Below are 17,178 nucleotides of genomic sequence, written 5' to 3'. Positions count from 1 at the left end.
GTTTCTCCTAATTTTCCACACTTATATCCAATGGATATTTTGGAAAAAAATTTAGATATAAATCTCTCTCAGAAAGATGTTGTAGCAATTATTTATAATATAATTATGAATTTATGTCCTGATGTATCTAATAAAATTAAAAGTGATTGGGAAAGAGAACTTAAGATTATTACACCGATTGAAAAATGGGAAAAAATTCTTCAATTAGTTAATTCATCTTCTATATGTGTTAACCATGTGTTGATACAGTTTAAAGCAGTGCACAGGGCTCATATGTCCAAAGATAAATGATCTCGTTATTACTCTTATATCAAGCTAATCATCGTCCACTGACAGTGGCTCTTGCATCTGGGAATCAGGAGTTACTTTAGTCAGTGAAAAATAGTGGAAGAACTCACTGAGTCTGTGGAGGTTTAAACGTGTAAGCTGATTTTTTTTTTTGGTTATGATCCTGCATAAGGTCTAAGACAGAAGAGGAAAGACTTGCTAGTATAATGCCGCACAAGAGGAGGTTGGTTGGGTAGTGGCTGGTAAGTGATAGGTGGAGCCAGATAGATAGAGAACAATGGATAGGGGATGACGGAGGGATGGGAGATATGAACAAAGGGAAAAGTAATCTGAAATGGAAGAGTTGTGGGTGTGGGAGAGGAGTACCATGGGTAGGGGTTACTGAAAATGGGAAGTTCAATACTCATACCATTGGGTTGTAATCTACCCAATGGAATATGAGGTGCTGGTCTTCGGTTTGCATGGATGTTAGATTCATTGACTCTAGTTAACTGCTGCTTACCTTGAATGAAGGTATTGCATTTGTTGTCCTGCAGTCACCTGGCAGCTCTGCTGAAGGCAGCAAAGATTTAAATACTTTCTCCATTTCCTCCTACAGCAGCCTGGGATACACATAATGTCCTATGGATTTATCCAATATTAAGACCTAAGGCTTCCAATAAGTCCTCCATTTGAAAGTTAATTTAGTTCAGAATTCCAACATCTCCCTTCACCAAGTACAAATTCCTGTTCCACAGCGCTTGCTGAAGATACTGGGGGATTGACAGCTGCAGGGTGTAGTGGCTGGAGTGGTGGACATGGTTGTCCATCTCTGTGGTGGACAGAGATATGGGCATGGTTGTAAGGGCCTGTTGGGATATGGAATCAAGAGCAGAGCGGTAACACAGAAGGATTAAAAAAGACAAGAAATTTAAAATTAAGTATTTCTTAGCTAGGAGTCTCTCGGTAGAACACTGAGCAGACCCCACTCGAAGATGAGAGAAGTAACTTTGTACCTTGTTAATTGACCAGAAGGAGAACATATATGAAAGTAGAGATAGATGAACAAACACAGAATACTCCCTTGGCAATTTTCTCAACTGAGATTATTCAGATTAGAATGACAACTCACCCACAGTTGTTACAACAGATAAAGATAGATGTAAATTAATTTTGTCTTTTTGGAAATTAGATTAACTATAACACGAGCATGTCATGAAAGTACACATGATAATTACTTGGTCATATTCACTTATGGAGAAAAGGTCATACCTGTAGACTTTTGTAGCGTGTGCAGTTCCATTGTTAGATTGGGTTCACTCTCCCCAATGTTGTTCTTCGCACAGAGTTCCACCAGGTAAGGTGAATTTGGCTCCAGACCTCGCAATTGGAACTGTGAAATGTTTTCTTTTATTTTGATTTCTGTCTCCTGAGTGTAGTCATCTGCCCCGTAGATTTTGTAACGTATGATAACAGAAGATATTGAGTTGCCATCTTCAATTGCCCAGGATATGAAAGCCGAGGAATCGGAGATGTTAAAAATTTTGATGTTGGTAGGAGCAGGAGGTCGTTCTGTCAAAAATAATGAGACCCAAGTATTAATTGTACTACAGTCCTGACTGAATGATCAGTGTGAAGCTGAAATCCTGGTAACGTCTGACTGAGTGAGCTGCAGTGGATTAGGCACCCAAATCTCTAAAGGCAGATCTATAAAGATATGCAGTATCCTTGGCTTTGACTTTCTACACCACTGATGGACCATCTTTCAAAATAGATGCTGGATACTTTTAATTTCTTTTCTTTATCCAGCTCACAATATCTCCTGAAGTGAGGGTTTGTTAGACTTCCATCCTTAAAGCAACATGTTGGTCCTGATCTCACTGTTTCACTTCTGAGTAACTCCCACTTGATAGAGCAACAAGCAATCTGCTGAAGAAATCAGTGAGGTGTGTTGATGTTGCCATTTGTTTGATTAGACCTTCAAATAGCTGCTTCCAGTTTAGCAATAGTAAAATAGTATCCTCCCCTAGTTCAGGATCTTCACATCAAGAAAAACCTCATCCCTTTCCATGGCTTCCCAGAAATCTACAGAGTTATAATCTCCATCTCCCATATGCTCTCCTATTGACATCACATCCACTTGTGTACTTTCAGAGATTTGGTCTGATCTTGGAATTGGAGTTGGTTTATGACTGTCACATGTTCTGAGATACAGTGAAAAGCTGGTTATGCATATTTTTCATACAGATCACGTCAGTACATAATGCATTGAGGTAAAGCAAAGTAAAATTAGTAACAGAATGTAGAATATGTGTAACAGCTACAGAGAAAGTGCAGTGCAGATAAACAATAAGAGACAAGATCATAACAAGGTGAAATGTGAAATACAGTTCATCTTATCCTATGAACTGACTGACTTTAAAGTGGGCGCACTTTAAAAATTGTGTCTTTATAAACATTTCATCGTAAGTGATTGGGAAAGTTGAAGCCATGTATCTATTAGTCACATATTTCTCTCTAATTTGTCTACATATCTGCTCCTCTGTCTTTCATTGACTGTTAAGACGACTGTAGTACTGCAGGTTTTGCAGGGTACTACCCAAAGGGCCTCATTTGAAGTCACCACACCGTAGGAAGATGATTGCACAGTGGATAGGGAGCAGAGAAGGTAAACCAGGATGTTGCTTGTGATGGAGAACTGAGCAGGCCAATTTTCTTTTCCTTGGAGCAGAAAAGCAGAGGAGGACCTTAGAAAACTAAAAATTATGAGGGCACAGAAGGGGTAAGTGTTGGAAATCATTACCACTACCAAGCGTGTCTAGGCTTGGTTTAAGATAAGGCAAGGAAATATTTTTATTATCCAAGGATGTTTGAAATCTGGAATGCACTGCCTGAGGGGTGATGGAGATAGAGATTCTAACAACGGGAAGACATTTATATGAGTACTTGAAATGCCATAACATAGAAAGCTGAACATTGAGGGCTGGATAGTGGATTTGTTCTTCATTCTAATTATGGAGCTGGCAGAAGGAAGAATTAATTTCCATGCTGTCAGACGCTATGACTCTTCAAAAATTTTCTGTTCGGAGAACTAGTATGGATGACCTCACATTTCTCACATTAAATTCTATCTGCAACATCATTAGCAGAGGCACATGTTGTTAGATTCTTCACACACTTGTCTGTACTCACAATTTCATTTAGCACAGTAAACAACAATGTTGGAAATACGGCAGTTGTCCTCCTCAGCTAAACCACTGATGCAGATTGTGAATAGCTAATGGAAATGCACCCCAATATTAACTGCCCGTCAACTTCTGAAAGACCTATTTATTCCCAATTTTTTACTTTCTATCCAATAAGCAATTTGAAATCCCTTTAAATATGTTAGCTCCAATTCCATGGACTCTAACTTTATGCACCATTATGGATTTCTTAATTCTCTGAGGTAACAGACCAGATGTTTCCTATTTTCTCACTCCCTCCTTTCTTAAATTGTTGCTCCACATTTGCTCCCCTCCAACGAATTGACCAATTCCAGAATCTACAGAACATTGGAAGATGATAACCAAAGCATTCATCATCTCCAAGGCCACTTCTTTCAAAACTCTGGGTTGTTTCTCAGACTGGGGGGCTGTGTTTAGTGGTGTGCTGCAGGAGTTGATGCTGGGACTTTGGTTGAGTGTAAAATATATGAGCAATTTGGATGTTAAAGAACTTGGAATGATGAGTAAATTTGCAGATGATATTAAAATATCTGGTGTTTTAGACAATGTAGAAAGTTATGAAGAGTTACAGGGGATCTGGATCAGCTGAGGATGGAGTGTTGTGTGCAACATGATATAGGAAGAATGTGGAAGCAGAAAAGATTCACCAGGATTTTAGCTCCAAGAAGAGTCTGCATAGACGTAGATTGTTTTCTCTGGGCCTTCAGAGGATGGGGGCAACCTGACAGAAGTTTATACAGTAAAATAATAAAAGGCACAGCACTTTTTCCATGGTGGAACTTTCAAATAATAAATGGCACAGCTTTAAGATGAGAGCATTAAAATTTAAAGGAGTTATACAAGGTATTATTTTTTAACGTAGAGAGTGGTAGGTGCTGGAATGTACCTCTAGGTATCAGACTTGGAATCAGAAATGACAGCAAAGTTTAAGAGGTATTTAGAAATGTATAAGAACAGACATGGAGGGACAGGGTATAGACTACGTGCAACACATGTGCAGTGTCACATGGCATTATGTTTGGGATAGACATCGTTGGCTGATGGGCCTACTGCTGTGCTGGAACGTTTAACGTTTTAAGTATTCTGCCTTCTTCCAATGAAGACAGAATAAAGTAATTGTTTAATTCCTCTGATATTTCTATATTCTTCATTGTATAGTCTTCCATTTCCATCTGTAAGGGGACTTTGTTGGCCTTCACTTTCTATGTACCCACCAACTTTCCTCTTCAGCTCACCCAGGTCTTGATGTTCTGTTCTTCCTGGTGTATTTTTCCAAGTTCTCAGTGAGCACAAGTTCTGCACTCTTATCACCTTCTGAATTAGATTTCTTACAAATTGCCCGGGGCTGTATCCTTGGACAATATATATGGTTCCATGTGTACCCCACACCACCTCCCTCTTCCTGTTCTAACATACCCATTACTTCCAACTCTAATCCATCAGTCAAATCCTACAAACCTCGCTGGACTAGATTGCGTCAATAAATGTGAACCGACACCAGGAAGGAAGAACTTACTATTGCTGTATGTCCACGTGGTCATCATATCACACCATTCCCCGAATATTTTGCTCTGTGCCCAAACGCGACACTGGTACTGCTGCTTGGGTTGCAGACCTTCAATATCCAGGCTGGAGAGGTTACCGGGGACCTCCAGGATGGTAGGCTGACCCATACTGTCATTGGTACTGTGACACTCAATGTGGTAGATACTTTCCTCGAGAATTGCAGGGATCTGCTGCCATGTCAGCCTCAGAGACGTTTGACTTTTGGGCAAAATTTTGAAGTCCATTGGAGCAGGATGATCTGGATCACACACATCAAAGAAGAACAGATATTGTTATTGACTGCTTCTATCTAAGAACACTGTGCTGACAGAGATAAAAAATGAGACTTTTTACTGGGATTGGCTGGTGAACAGATTGTTGAAAAAAATGAAAATATTGAATTAAAATCACCAGACCCAAGAGAATAATAATGCTAAAAGCCTTGATCTTTTATCAGCATAATGTTTTCTTATAGAGCTACAGTGTCGTAAAGTTATACAGCATAGAAGCAAGGTTCAGCTATATTCAGCTCACCATATCCATGCCAGTCTTGCTAGTTTGAGAATTATAAAGTACTACAGCACAGAAAAAGGCCCTTCATCCCATCTAGTCCATGTTGACCTGATCTTCTGTTTAGTCCCATCTACCTGCACCCCAACCATATTTCCCCAGCCTCTGCCATCCATGTACCTATCTAAACTTCTCTGAAATATTGCTATTGAACCCACATCTACCACTTCCATTGGTAACTTGTTCCAGACTTCAACCACCTCCACCCCCCCATCCCGAGTGAACAAGTTTCCTCTCAGATTCCCCTTAAATATTTCACCATTCACCCTAAGCTATAACTTCCAGTCTTACTCAAACTGATGGGAAAAAGCTCGCAATCATTCACCCTATCTATATCCCACATAACTCTGAATACTTCATTCTCCTGTTCAACCCTTTCTTATACCTCGGGTCCTCAAATCCTGTGAAATCCTGTAAACTTTCCCTGCATTCTTTCAAGCTGATCGATATCTTTCCTGTAGGTAAGTGACCAGAATTGCACACAGTACTCCAGATTTAGCCTCACCAATGTCTCGAGTAACTTCAACACAACAACCCAGTTGTTTTACACAATGCTCTGATTTATGATGGCCAATGTACCAAATCGCTCTTTATGACGCTATCTACGCATGACACTAATTTCAAGGAATTATGGATCTTTACTTTCATACCCTCTTGTTCCACGGCACACTTCAGAGTCGTGCCATTCACTATATAAGCCTTGGCCTGGTTTGTCCTCTCAAAGTGCAACACCTCACACGTGTCTGCATTAAGTTCCATCTGCCGTGTGCATTGGTTTTCTCACGCATTCCAAAGACATACAGATGATAAGTTTATTAATCACATGGGTGTAATTAGATGGTCGCTAGCTTACTGCATCAGAATGGCCTGCTACTGTGCTGTATCTTCTTAAAAATAAATAAATAACTATGCATTCAGCTGCCTGTGTCCAAATGTCTAGAATTCCTTTGCCTTCTATACCCTAAGCTTTGAGTTCCCTTTTATTCAGCTGCCAGTACCCCAATATCCAGAATTCCCATGTCTTCATCCTGGGCTTCAAATTACCATGCCTTCAGCTGCCTGCATCCCAATGTACAGAGCAATACAATAATTAACCTCCACTGTTATCTGTTAAACCAAGAATGAATCGCATGTTCACAGATTGGTTACTGCTTAGTCCACTCAGCCTGGGGTGAAGGTTTGTTGTCCCTACAATCAAATCCTCTTCCACAATTTGCTTCACATTATATTCTTGCTCTTTCATGCAGCTTGTTTACATTTCCATGAAGCCTTTTGAGTCCATGTCATTACTTACATTCACATTTAACTTCCTGTAATTTACAAACTTTGAAATGTGATATTTAGCTCTTTCAGCCAAATCATTGAAATAGATTGCAAAATGCCGGAGCACAAAAACCAATCCCTGTCACAACGCAGTGGTACAGCCTGCCAATCTGAGAAGGACTTGGTCATTCCTACTTATTGCATTCTTTCTAGTTACCAGGTCTCAGTCAATGCCCCCAAATTACCCCACTTCCATGTGCCCTAATCTCGACTAGGAATCTCCTATTGGAGCTGTATTGAAGGAGTTCTGAAAATCCTCAGGCAACACATCCATTGCTTTCACCAACACTGCCATCCCCCTACATTCCCCTCACCTACTGTACTCAAAGAACTCAAACCAGCCGAACTTGCTTTCCATTTCTGGTCAGCTGGACTAAGTTCTCTACATTGAGCTGTGAAACATTTTTCTTGTTTCTGATGTTAGGTTAGTGGGTCATTGTTTCTCTGTTTTCTCACTCCCTCTTTTCATATGACGAAGGGAACACATCTCTGTGCACCTGAGACCATGAGGTTGCATTGGCTTGTGCATTGTGGGGGGGGGGGGGCGAGATTTCAAAAACTTAGAGGGCCGGTCGGTACATTGCGGGGAGCTGTTGGCTTGTGCATTGGAGCAAGATTTGAGGATGTGGGTGTGGCTAGTCAGGACATTCTGCTCACCTGAGATCGTGAGGAGTTGTTGGCTTGAACTTTGTGGGAGCGAGATTTGAAAAAGTGAGCAGGGCCAGTTGGCACATACTGCGTGCCAGAGATCGCGGGGTAATTAGGCACTTGGAAGAGCCAATGAAAAGAAGCCAGATTTAAGTGGAGTGGCCATTGTGTGAGTGGGCCAGGGTTAGAGTGGAGAGATTGAGGCTTTGGCGAAAAGAGACAGAAGTTTATTTCTTTATTTGTCTATGAGTGCATAGCTAGTGTAGTGAAAATCAGCCCAGAGTCAGTATTCTTTATTTCAGTTTTGGAAGAACTCCAGTCTCCTTGATTACATGAGGTGCATCCCACTGAAGCTCCTTATGGAAACTGGAACTGTAGGTAGATGAGCTCCAGGTCATTCGAGAGTTTGAGGGGTTGATCGACAGGACAGGGTTTTCAGGGAGGTAGTTACACCCAAGGTGAAGGACATAGATAACTGGATGACTGTCAGGAGTGGCAAGGGGATAGATAGGGCAGAATACCCCTGTGGCAAATCCCCTCAATAACAAGTGTACCACTTTCGATACTATTGGGGGTGGAATATCTCACCAGGGTGATCAGGTCTCTGTCAATGAGTCTGGCTCAGAAGAAAAGAGGAACAGGGTGGTGACAGGGGATTCAATAGTTAAGGGAGCAGCAGGAGATTCTGTGGACATGAAAAAGACGCCTAAATGGCGTGTTGTCTCCCAGATGTCAGCGCCAGGGACATCTCAGATCAGGTCCGCGGCATTCTAAAGGGGGAGCATGAGCAGCCAGAAGTCATGGTATATATTGGCACGAATGAAATAAGTAGGAAAAGTGCAGAAGACAGAATACAGGTAGCCAGGTAGGAAACCAAAAAGCATGATTTCAAGGGGAATGGCCTTTGGATTGTCGCTTGTGACAGACATAAAAATCGGATGATTTAACAGGTGAAAATGCACCTGAGGAATTGATGCAGGGGGCAGAGTTTCAGATTTGTGGACACTGGGATCTCTTCTGGTGAAGTTATGACCTTTACATAAAGGATGAGTTACATCTGAACTCAAGGGAGATCAATATCTTTGTGGGCAGATTTTCTGGAGCTGTTGCAGAGGGTTTAAACAGGTTTGGCAGGAGGATATGGCCCGGAGTAATAGGTCAGAGGATGGGCCAGTTGGTATACAGGTGGATACAGTGTGTACAGAGATTGCAAGAAATGATAAGCAGTGGATAAGTAAAATTGCAGTCTGCCTTTGAAGTGTGTCTAGTTTAATGCAAGAATTTTTCAGGAACAAGCGATAAACTTAGAGCATGGGTCAACACACTGAACTATGGTGTTGTAGCTATTAAAGAAACTTGCTTATCACAAGGGAAAGAATAGATGTTTTTGGGTTTAGATATTTCAAAAGGAGCAGTGAGGGAGGTAAAAGAGGTGGGGGGGGTGGCATTGCTCATCAGGGTTAGTATCTCAGATGCAAAGTGAGAGGGCATTGTGGAGATATTGGATACTGAGTCAGTAGTCAGAAACAGGAAAAGAGCATTGGGAGTATTCTATAGACCCACTCAACAGGAACAAAAGAACTGAGAAGATCAGTGGGGAGTAGAGCAGATTTTGGAAGGTGCAAAAATAACAGGTTTAATGTCATGGGAGACTTCAACTTCCCCGGTATTGTTTGGAAACTCTTTAGTGCAACAAGTTTAGATAGGGTAGAATTTATTAAGTGTGTGCAGAAGGGATTCCGAACACAATATGTAGAAAGACCAACCAGAGCAGAGGACAGAATGGCAATGAGCCAAGTCAAGTGTCAGAACTCTAGGTGGGTGTGTATTTCAGGGATGGTGGCACAATTCCCTAACCTTTGACAAGGATTTGAGCAGACTGTATGGAAAAGTATTTAATTAGTGGAGGGGAAATTATGATGCTATTAGATAGGAGCTTGGGAGCATAAATTGGGAATGGAGGTACTCAGGGAAATGTACAACATTAATGTGATGTTGGTTTAGGAATTACCCGCACAGGGTTCTGGACAGGTTTCTGCCATTGAAGCAGGGAAAGGATGGCAGGCTGACAAGAGATTTGGAAAATATAGTCAAGAGGAAGAAAGAAGATTACTTAAGTTTTAGGAAGCAAGGGCTTCCTATATCTACGGGGCTGTAGGTTTTCACTAGTAAAATGGCAGAGGCTTTTATGTTTCAGAAAAGATGTAGTAACTCATTGATCGAACACCAAGCGTTCTTTGTCATTGTGAGTTTTGTATGTTTCCACCACTTACAGGCCCCCACACAATTCACTAAATTGACTAGCCGTCCTGTGTTCCATGGGTGGAGGAACGTCAGATGCACCTGGTTCATCCGGAGGTGTGCTGACACACTCATGGTCACATTGTGATGCTAGGGGCATGGTAGCAGAGCCCTCCAAATCTTAGGGGGCTGGATTAAGGCGATCTACCAAAACACATTCAGGTTTACCTCTCTTATTTATGATAAAAGTCTTTACTCTCAGTTCCAAAAAGCAGAATGGGCCATCATAAGGGGGCCTAAGGGGATGTTGATGTGCATCATGATGGACCAAAACAAATGAGGAGGAATGTAGGTCAACAGGAACCCAAGAGTGCTGTATGCCATGATGGGAGGTAGGAATAGGTGAAAAGGAATTGAATTTGCTGAAGAGAGTGGAACACTGTTGGGAGACCGACTGGGTGGTCGTAGCTTCAGGAGCAAAGTCACCTCGCACTTGTAATGGCTGCCTGTGTACCATTTCAGCCATGGACTGCAGATCCTCTTTTAGAGTTGTTCCGAGCCCCATGAGAGATGATCATGAGGCCATGCCACACAAACTTTAGCGCAACCAGTTTCTGTGAGGCCTTCCAGCCCAGATGTGAGGGGCCATGTATGGAGTTATAAACAGTCCGGCTCCAGTTTGCAAGGGGCGAGGGCGACCAGTTGAGTCATTGCACAGAAGAGAAACCCCAGCTTCCCACACTTAATGTCAGCCAACCACTGGTCCATGACTCCTGTTCGGTAGGTCTGGACCTCTGGATCAGTAGCTCGGTTGGCTGCCATGCCAGCATAGTGAACCTTATGTCTATGGCTTCAATGGCTGGCCGTGAGAGGCAATGAGCCACAAAATTATTTTTCCCCTTGATATGTTGGATATCAGTTGTGAACTCTGACATGCGGACCAGTTGGCATTGCTGCTGTGTAGACCAAGAGTCTGATATTTTGGCCATTGTGTGCACGAGAGGCTTGAGGTCAATAAACGCTGTGAGATGGCGACCCCCCAGGAGAAAATGAAAATGGCGGACAGCCAGATATAGTCCGAGAAGCTGACGGTCAAACATGCTGTACTTCCTTTTGAGTGGACAGAGCAGCCGGCTGAAGAAGGCAAGTGGCTGCCACACACCTCCGATCAACTGCTTGTGCACAACACCCACAGCAGAGTCTGAAGCATCAGTAGTAATGTCTACAGGTGCACTGGGGAGTGGGTGTGCCTGTAGGGTCATGTTGGAAAGAGCCCGTTTGATATCATCAAATGCCCTGGTCATGTCCACTGACCAGTCAAGCACTTGATTAGGGGCATTGCCTTTAAGGCACTATACAGGGGGAGCATAAGTTCAGCAGCTTGCAGAATGAAGCGGTGACAGAAACTCATTATACCTAAAAACTCCTGTAGTTTCTAGTCGTGCGGGGTGGTGGAAAATCCATAATAGTGGCTACTTTTGATGAGAGGGTTTTTGGGTTTTTACTCTTTCTGTGGAGATGTGATGGTAAAAAAGTCAATGGTTGACAACCCAAACTGGCATTTAGCAGGGTTAATAATCAACCTGTGTTGGCTTAAGCACTCAGAAAGTGTGCGGAAATGAGATTCGTGTTCCGATTTGGATGCACTGGTGACAAGTATATCATTCAGGTAAACAAAAAGAAAATCTAAGTCCTTTAATATACAGTCCATCGGCAGTTGGAAAATCCGTGCTCAAGAGGCACGTCAGAAACTCAAAGGCCAAACCGGGTTATCACAGCTATTTTGGGAATGTCCTCCGAGCACACAGGCACCCAATGGTAGGCCCTAACTAGATCGAGCTTGGAAAAAATTAAATTTGCAGCTAGACATGCTGAAAAGTCTTGGATTTGTGGGACTGGGTAACAACTGGAGTAGGTGGCCTCACTAAGACGTCGGTATTCGATACATGGGCAGCAACCACCGTCGGACTTAGGGACCATATGGAGAGGCGAAACCCAGAGGGTATTCGACTGATGTACAATGCCAAGTCTTTCCATGTTGGCAAACTTAGCTTTCGTGGTGACCAGTTGTTCTGGGTCCAGTCTATGCGTGTGGGCATGGGCTGGTGGGCCAGTTGTAGGAATGTGGTGCTCGACCCCATGTTTTGTGACTGTAGTGGAGAATGTGGGCTTGGTGAGGTCTGGGAATTCATCCAGCTGGAGTAATCTCACATACAGTGGTACATGCACTTGACAGAGTCATTGTGGGGAACTTACTGGGGGAGCAGGGTAATGACCCAGAGTGTTTGAAGCTTGCATCCACAAGCTTGCCCAAAGGTTGACCTTGGGCACATGGGATATCTGTATTGAGCAGCCGTCAGCCACTTTAGCCAGGACAAGCCCATGTGTAACATCAGCCACTGAAGCAAAACATCACCCCTCGTATCCTGTAGGACTGGATCCTACTGCAGTCGGCGGCCTCCAGCGAGATTTTGCCTGTCTCGGCCTTCTCATCAATAGGCAATGCTGGCAGCACACTCACTTGAGCACCCGTGTCACAAGGAAGTGTCACCTTGAAAGTTTGTCCGTAATGAACAGTAGATATCCCCGGCAGCTGGAACCCATGATGTTCACAGACCTCTGATGTCCCAATGTGCTGGCACTGCTGAAGCTGCAAGCTGGTTGGCACTTCCTAGCATTCGGACCAAGGCTAGCATGGTGAAAACACAGGCCTGGAGGCGTCTGTTTCACAGCCACTGGCATCCTTCTGTTGGGGGCCTTGCTGAGTTGGCTTATTGAGGTAGGGAAAGGAGAAGGAATGATGCACCTCTGCTTGGCTGAATGTAGACTATCAGCCATTTTAGCAAGCTCCCGATAGTCCCTCATGGGTACATTTGCGAAGGTTATGCGAATTTGATCAGACATTTGCTGCATGAAGAGTCCTTTAAAAATGAAACAAGGATGGTGAATTCCCAGGAGAGACAGCATTACAGTCCTTTAGCTCCGAAGGATTAGCATCGCCGAGGCTGGGCAAGGAGAGCAACAGTTTGGTGCTCAGACTCCGATAGTCCAAAAGTCTGTAAAAGGAGAGTTTTCAGCAATTGGCATTTATCGTGTTCAGGTGGGTGTTCTAGAAGATTCCCCACTCTCGCCACCATGGAGTTGCTGAGCGATGCCACCACATAGAAATATTTGGTGTTGTCGGTGGAGATTTCTTGCAGTGAATTGGGCCTCAGCTTGTATAAACCAAATGACGACATTTTGCTCCCAAAACTCCAGCAGTTTCAAAGCGACTGCATTGGTCGACATGTTCAATAACTGTGGAATCGTCCTAGAGCTTCGGAGTCACCAATGTAGATATTCAAAAATAAAATGGCAGAGGCGTTTTATATTTCAGAAAAGCTGTAGAAACTCATTTATTGAATACCAAAAACTGAACATAAAGCATGCTAAAATCCCTTTAAGTAAGCACCTCATCACGTCAGACCTGCCTCTTAAAGTGAACCTGAACCCAATGGCAAAAACAAGAGAAAATCTGCAGATGCTGGAAATCCTAGCGACACACACAAAATGCTGGAGGAATTCAGCAGGCCAGGCAGCATCTGTGGAAAAGAATAAACAGTCCAGGTTTCTGCTGAGTTCCTCCAGCTTTTTGTGTGTATTACCCAACCCAAAGTTGGTGGTTGTGAATTCTGCACATTTCCACCAATTACATTACCGTACAGGGCAACATTATAATTAATGAGTTATATGGCAGCCAGGAAAAAGTAAAGAATGGACATAGAAGAACAAGGAGACACAAAGAGGCCTTGGCGAGCAAGGTTAAGGTAAACCCCAAGGCATTCTACAATATATGAAGAACAGGAGAGTGGCTAGAGTGATGGTGGAACTGATCGGGGATAGTAGAGGAAACATGTCTGGTGTTGGAGGAGGTAAGAGAGGTCCATAATGAATACTTTGCTTCAGTATTCACCAGTGAGAGGGACTTTGATGCTTGTGAGGACAGTGTAAAACAAGCTGATATACTAGAATGTGTCGATGTTAAGAAAGAGGATATAGAAACACAGAAAACATACAGCGCGATACAGGTCCTTCGGCCCACAAAGCTGTGCCGAACATGTCCTTACCTTAGAAATTACCTAGAGTTACCCATAGCTCTCTATTTTTCTGAGCTCCATGTACCCGTCCAGGAGTCTCTTAAAAGACCCTATCGTATCCACCTCCACCACCATCACCGGCAGCCCATTCCACGCACTCACCACTCTCTGCGTAAAAAAAACTTACCCCAGACATCTCATCTGTACCTACTTCCAAGCACATTAAAACTATGCCCTCTCATGCTAGCCAATTCAGCCCTGGGAAAAAGCCTCTGACTATCCACATGATCAATACCTCTCATCATCTTATACACCTCTATCAGGTCACCTTTCATCCTCTGTTGCTCCAAGAAAAAAAGGCCGAGTTCACTCAACCTATTCTCATAAGGTATGCTCCCCAATCCAGGCAATATCCTTACAAATCTCCTCTGCACCCTTTCTATGATTTCCACATCCGTCCTGTAGTGATACGACCAGAACTGAGCACAGTACACCCAGTGGGGTCTGATCAGAGTCCTATATAGCTGAAACATTACCTCTCAGCTCTTAAACTCAATCCCACGGTTAATGAAGGCAAATACACCATATGTCTTCTTGTCATCCTGTGCAGCAGCTTTGAGTGTCCTATGGACTCGGACCCCAAGATCCCTCTGATCCTCCACACTGCCAAGAGACTTACCATTAATACTATATTCTGCCATCATATTTGACCTACCAAAATGAACCACCTCACACATATCTGGGTTGAACTCCATCTGCCACTTCTCAGCCCAGTTTTGCATCCTATCAATGTCCCACTATAACCATTGACAGCCCACCACACTATCCACAACACCTCCAACACCTGGAACTTTTGTAAAACATCAGGATAGATAACTCCCCGAGGCTGGATGGGATTTATCCCAGGTTACTACGGGATTGCTGCACCTTTGGCAATGCTCTTTGTGACTTCCCTGGCCTCGGGAGAACTCTGAATGATTAGAGGATAGCAAATGTTATTCCTTTGTTCAAGAAAGGGAGTTGGGGCAAACCTGTGATTTATAGACCAGTGAGTCTTACTTTAGTGGAGGGCAAATTATTGGAGAAGATTCTTAGAGATGGGAATCAAGAACATTTGGAGGAATGTAGTCTGATTTGGGAGAGTCAGTATAACTTGGTCAGGCCTTACAAGCTGGATTGAATTTTTTGAGGATGGGACAAAGCACCTTTATAAAAGTAGAGCACTGGATATGGTGTAAAAACTCCAGGGATTAGAGAAGAATTGAAGGAAATATAGAAACTGGAAATTCAGTTTAAAAACTACCATCTTCTTTATTGTACCCCATGTGACGTCCTGGTTCACATCTTCACTGTTATACTGTAGGTGTTTCATTTAGCAGCTCTGTAAGAGCAGTTCGTTCTGCTTTCAGCCTGTTTGGGTTACTATTGAAGATAAGGTACAATGTAGAATGTGTGCCATCCAATTAGCAGGAGGTTTTCTTGGTGAGGGACAATAAGGTTGGTCTTGGGCTTGTGGTTGGTGAAAGATGGAGAGAGAAGACGCTGGGGAGAACCGGTCATAGCATACGATCCAGTGGAGGACCCGGTTGTTCGAGATGGATTGCGAGCGACGTTCGGAAGGTGGTGTGAGCTTTCATGCTGACGAGGGCCCAGTGTGTGAGTGACAGAGAAGTTCAAGATGAGCTCCAACTTGTGCACGTTTGACTGTTTAATTAGAATGCGCTCTTTTCTTTTTGTTATTCTTTACTAACCCTTTAGTTAAAATTCACAAATATAATTCCTTTAATCATATGCAGTGTACTGTCAGTAATTTCATGGCATTAATTTGTAACGGGGTAGCAAATTACACAGCAACCACACAAACCAGGGTTTGGGGTGGGACGAGCCGTCTCAATCTCACGAGTTTGGCAGGACCGGAGAGTGCCTTCCCTAGTCTTACACAGCCCAAGGACCTATTTCACCTATGTTCCCAAATCTTCACAGGAGAGTTAGAATTACCATCTGTGGTCAGAAGCATTTCAACATGCTTTTCATAAGCCAGCCTCTTCCAACTGCCCCATGATCACATTTGTATTTGTTGCTATGCTCAAGTGTAGCTGGGGAATTTATATCTAATCCCTGGATATTCCATGTGGAGGGGTGGAAATCTATAGGAGCTGGGGTGCAATAAAGTTCCACTGTGCTTGTCTGAATTTTTGCATAAAATACAAATTACGCATCAGCATGATTCACAATCAAACGAATGTGTGCTGTTACTTGAGCATTCAGTCCAGAAACTTGCCACTGGGCCAGGGTGTCCCTCTCCTCTGTCTCCTGGGCGGCTCAGTTGCACGCATACATTATACTGGCACATTGGTTGTAAATTATCCAATTTCACCACATCTGATGCACCGGTTACTGAAAAGAAAAACAACAATAATGGAAAGGAATTTCAGTCTTTGTAGGATTTCACTGAAGCAACAAAGTTGGCCATCTCAATCTCTGCAAAATAAAACACAATTAATCAGCAAAGCAGTTTCACAGAACCAGCAAAAAGCTTTTCTTGCATTGCTCTGTTGCTTCATTAAACACATGTTCTCGTCCAATTATAAGATCGGGAGCAGAATACTGGCACCTCCCAGTTACAGGCCATCAGGATGTAATGGGGTGGCACAGTAGTGTGGCAGACAGTGTGATGCCAGCACAGTACCAGCAACCTGGGTTCTATCCCACCACTGTTTGTACGCAGTTTGTATGGTCTCACTGTGACTGTGTGGCATACCTCCGGGTGCTCCATTTCAAATACAAACAGGTTGGGATTAATACTGTAGGCTGTGGGCACACTACCTTGGTGTCAGAAGCATGGCAACATTTGTAGGCTGCCCCCCTCCCTCCCAGCACATCCTCGGACTCTGTTAATCGTTGGTGCAAATGATGCATTTCACTGTATGTTTTGATGTACATCATCACCTTCCTAGATGCACACAGAAACATAGAAAATAGGTGCAGGAGTAAGCCATTCGGCCCTTCGAGCCTGCACCGCCATTCAGTGTGATCATGGCTGACATCCAACTCAGAACCCTGTACCAGCCTTCCCTCCATACTCCCTGATCCCTTTAGCCACAAGGGTCATATCTAAATCCCTCTTAAATATATCCAATGAACTGGCCTCAACTGTTTCCTGTGGCAGAGAATTCCACAGATTCACCACTCTCTGTGTGAAGAAGTTTTTCCTAATCTCGGTCCTAAAAGGCTTCCCCTTTATCCTCAAACTGTGACCCCTCGTTCTGGACTTCCCCAAC

General features: G+C 43.3%; 1 protein-coding gene across 1 annotated transcript in view; it reads right to left on the bottom strand.

Moving 5' to 3' along the window:
- tek (TEK tyrosine kinase, endothelial) overlaps positions 1–17,178 on the bottom strand; it is a 248,182-nt gene that overhangs the window by 107,419 nt on the left and 123,585 nt on the right. Inside the window, exons 11-13 of the mRNA XM_063048906.1 lie at positions 16,154–16,294; positions 5,011–5,298; positions 1,540–1,839 (exon numbers count right to left, since the gene is read on the bottom strand). Coding sequence (XP_062904976.1) covers positions 1,540–1,839; positions 5,011–5,298; positions 16,154–16,294 — 729 coding nt within the window. The remainder of the gene's footprint in view (positions 1–1,539; positions 1,840–5,010; positions 5,299–16,153; positions 16,295–17,178) is intronic.

The sequence above is a fragment of the Mobula hypostoma genome, chromosome 5, assembly GCF_963921235.1.
Source record: "Mobula hypostoma chromosome 5, sMobHyp1.1, whole genome shotgun sequence".
Classification (NCBI taxonomy): domain Eukaryota; kingdom Metazoa; phylum Chordata; class Chondrichthyes; order Myliobatiformes; family Myliobatidae; genus Mobula; species Mobula hypostoma.
Note: the sequence above shows the minus strand (reverse complement) of the source record. Positions and strands in the feature narration are given on the sequence as shown.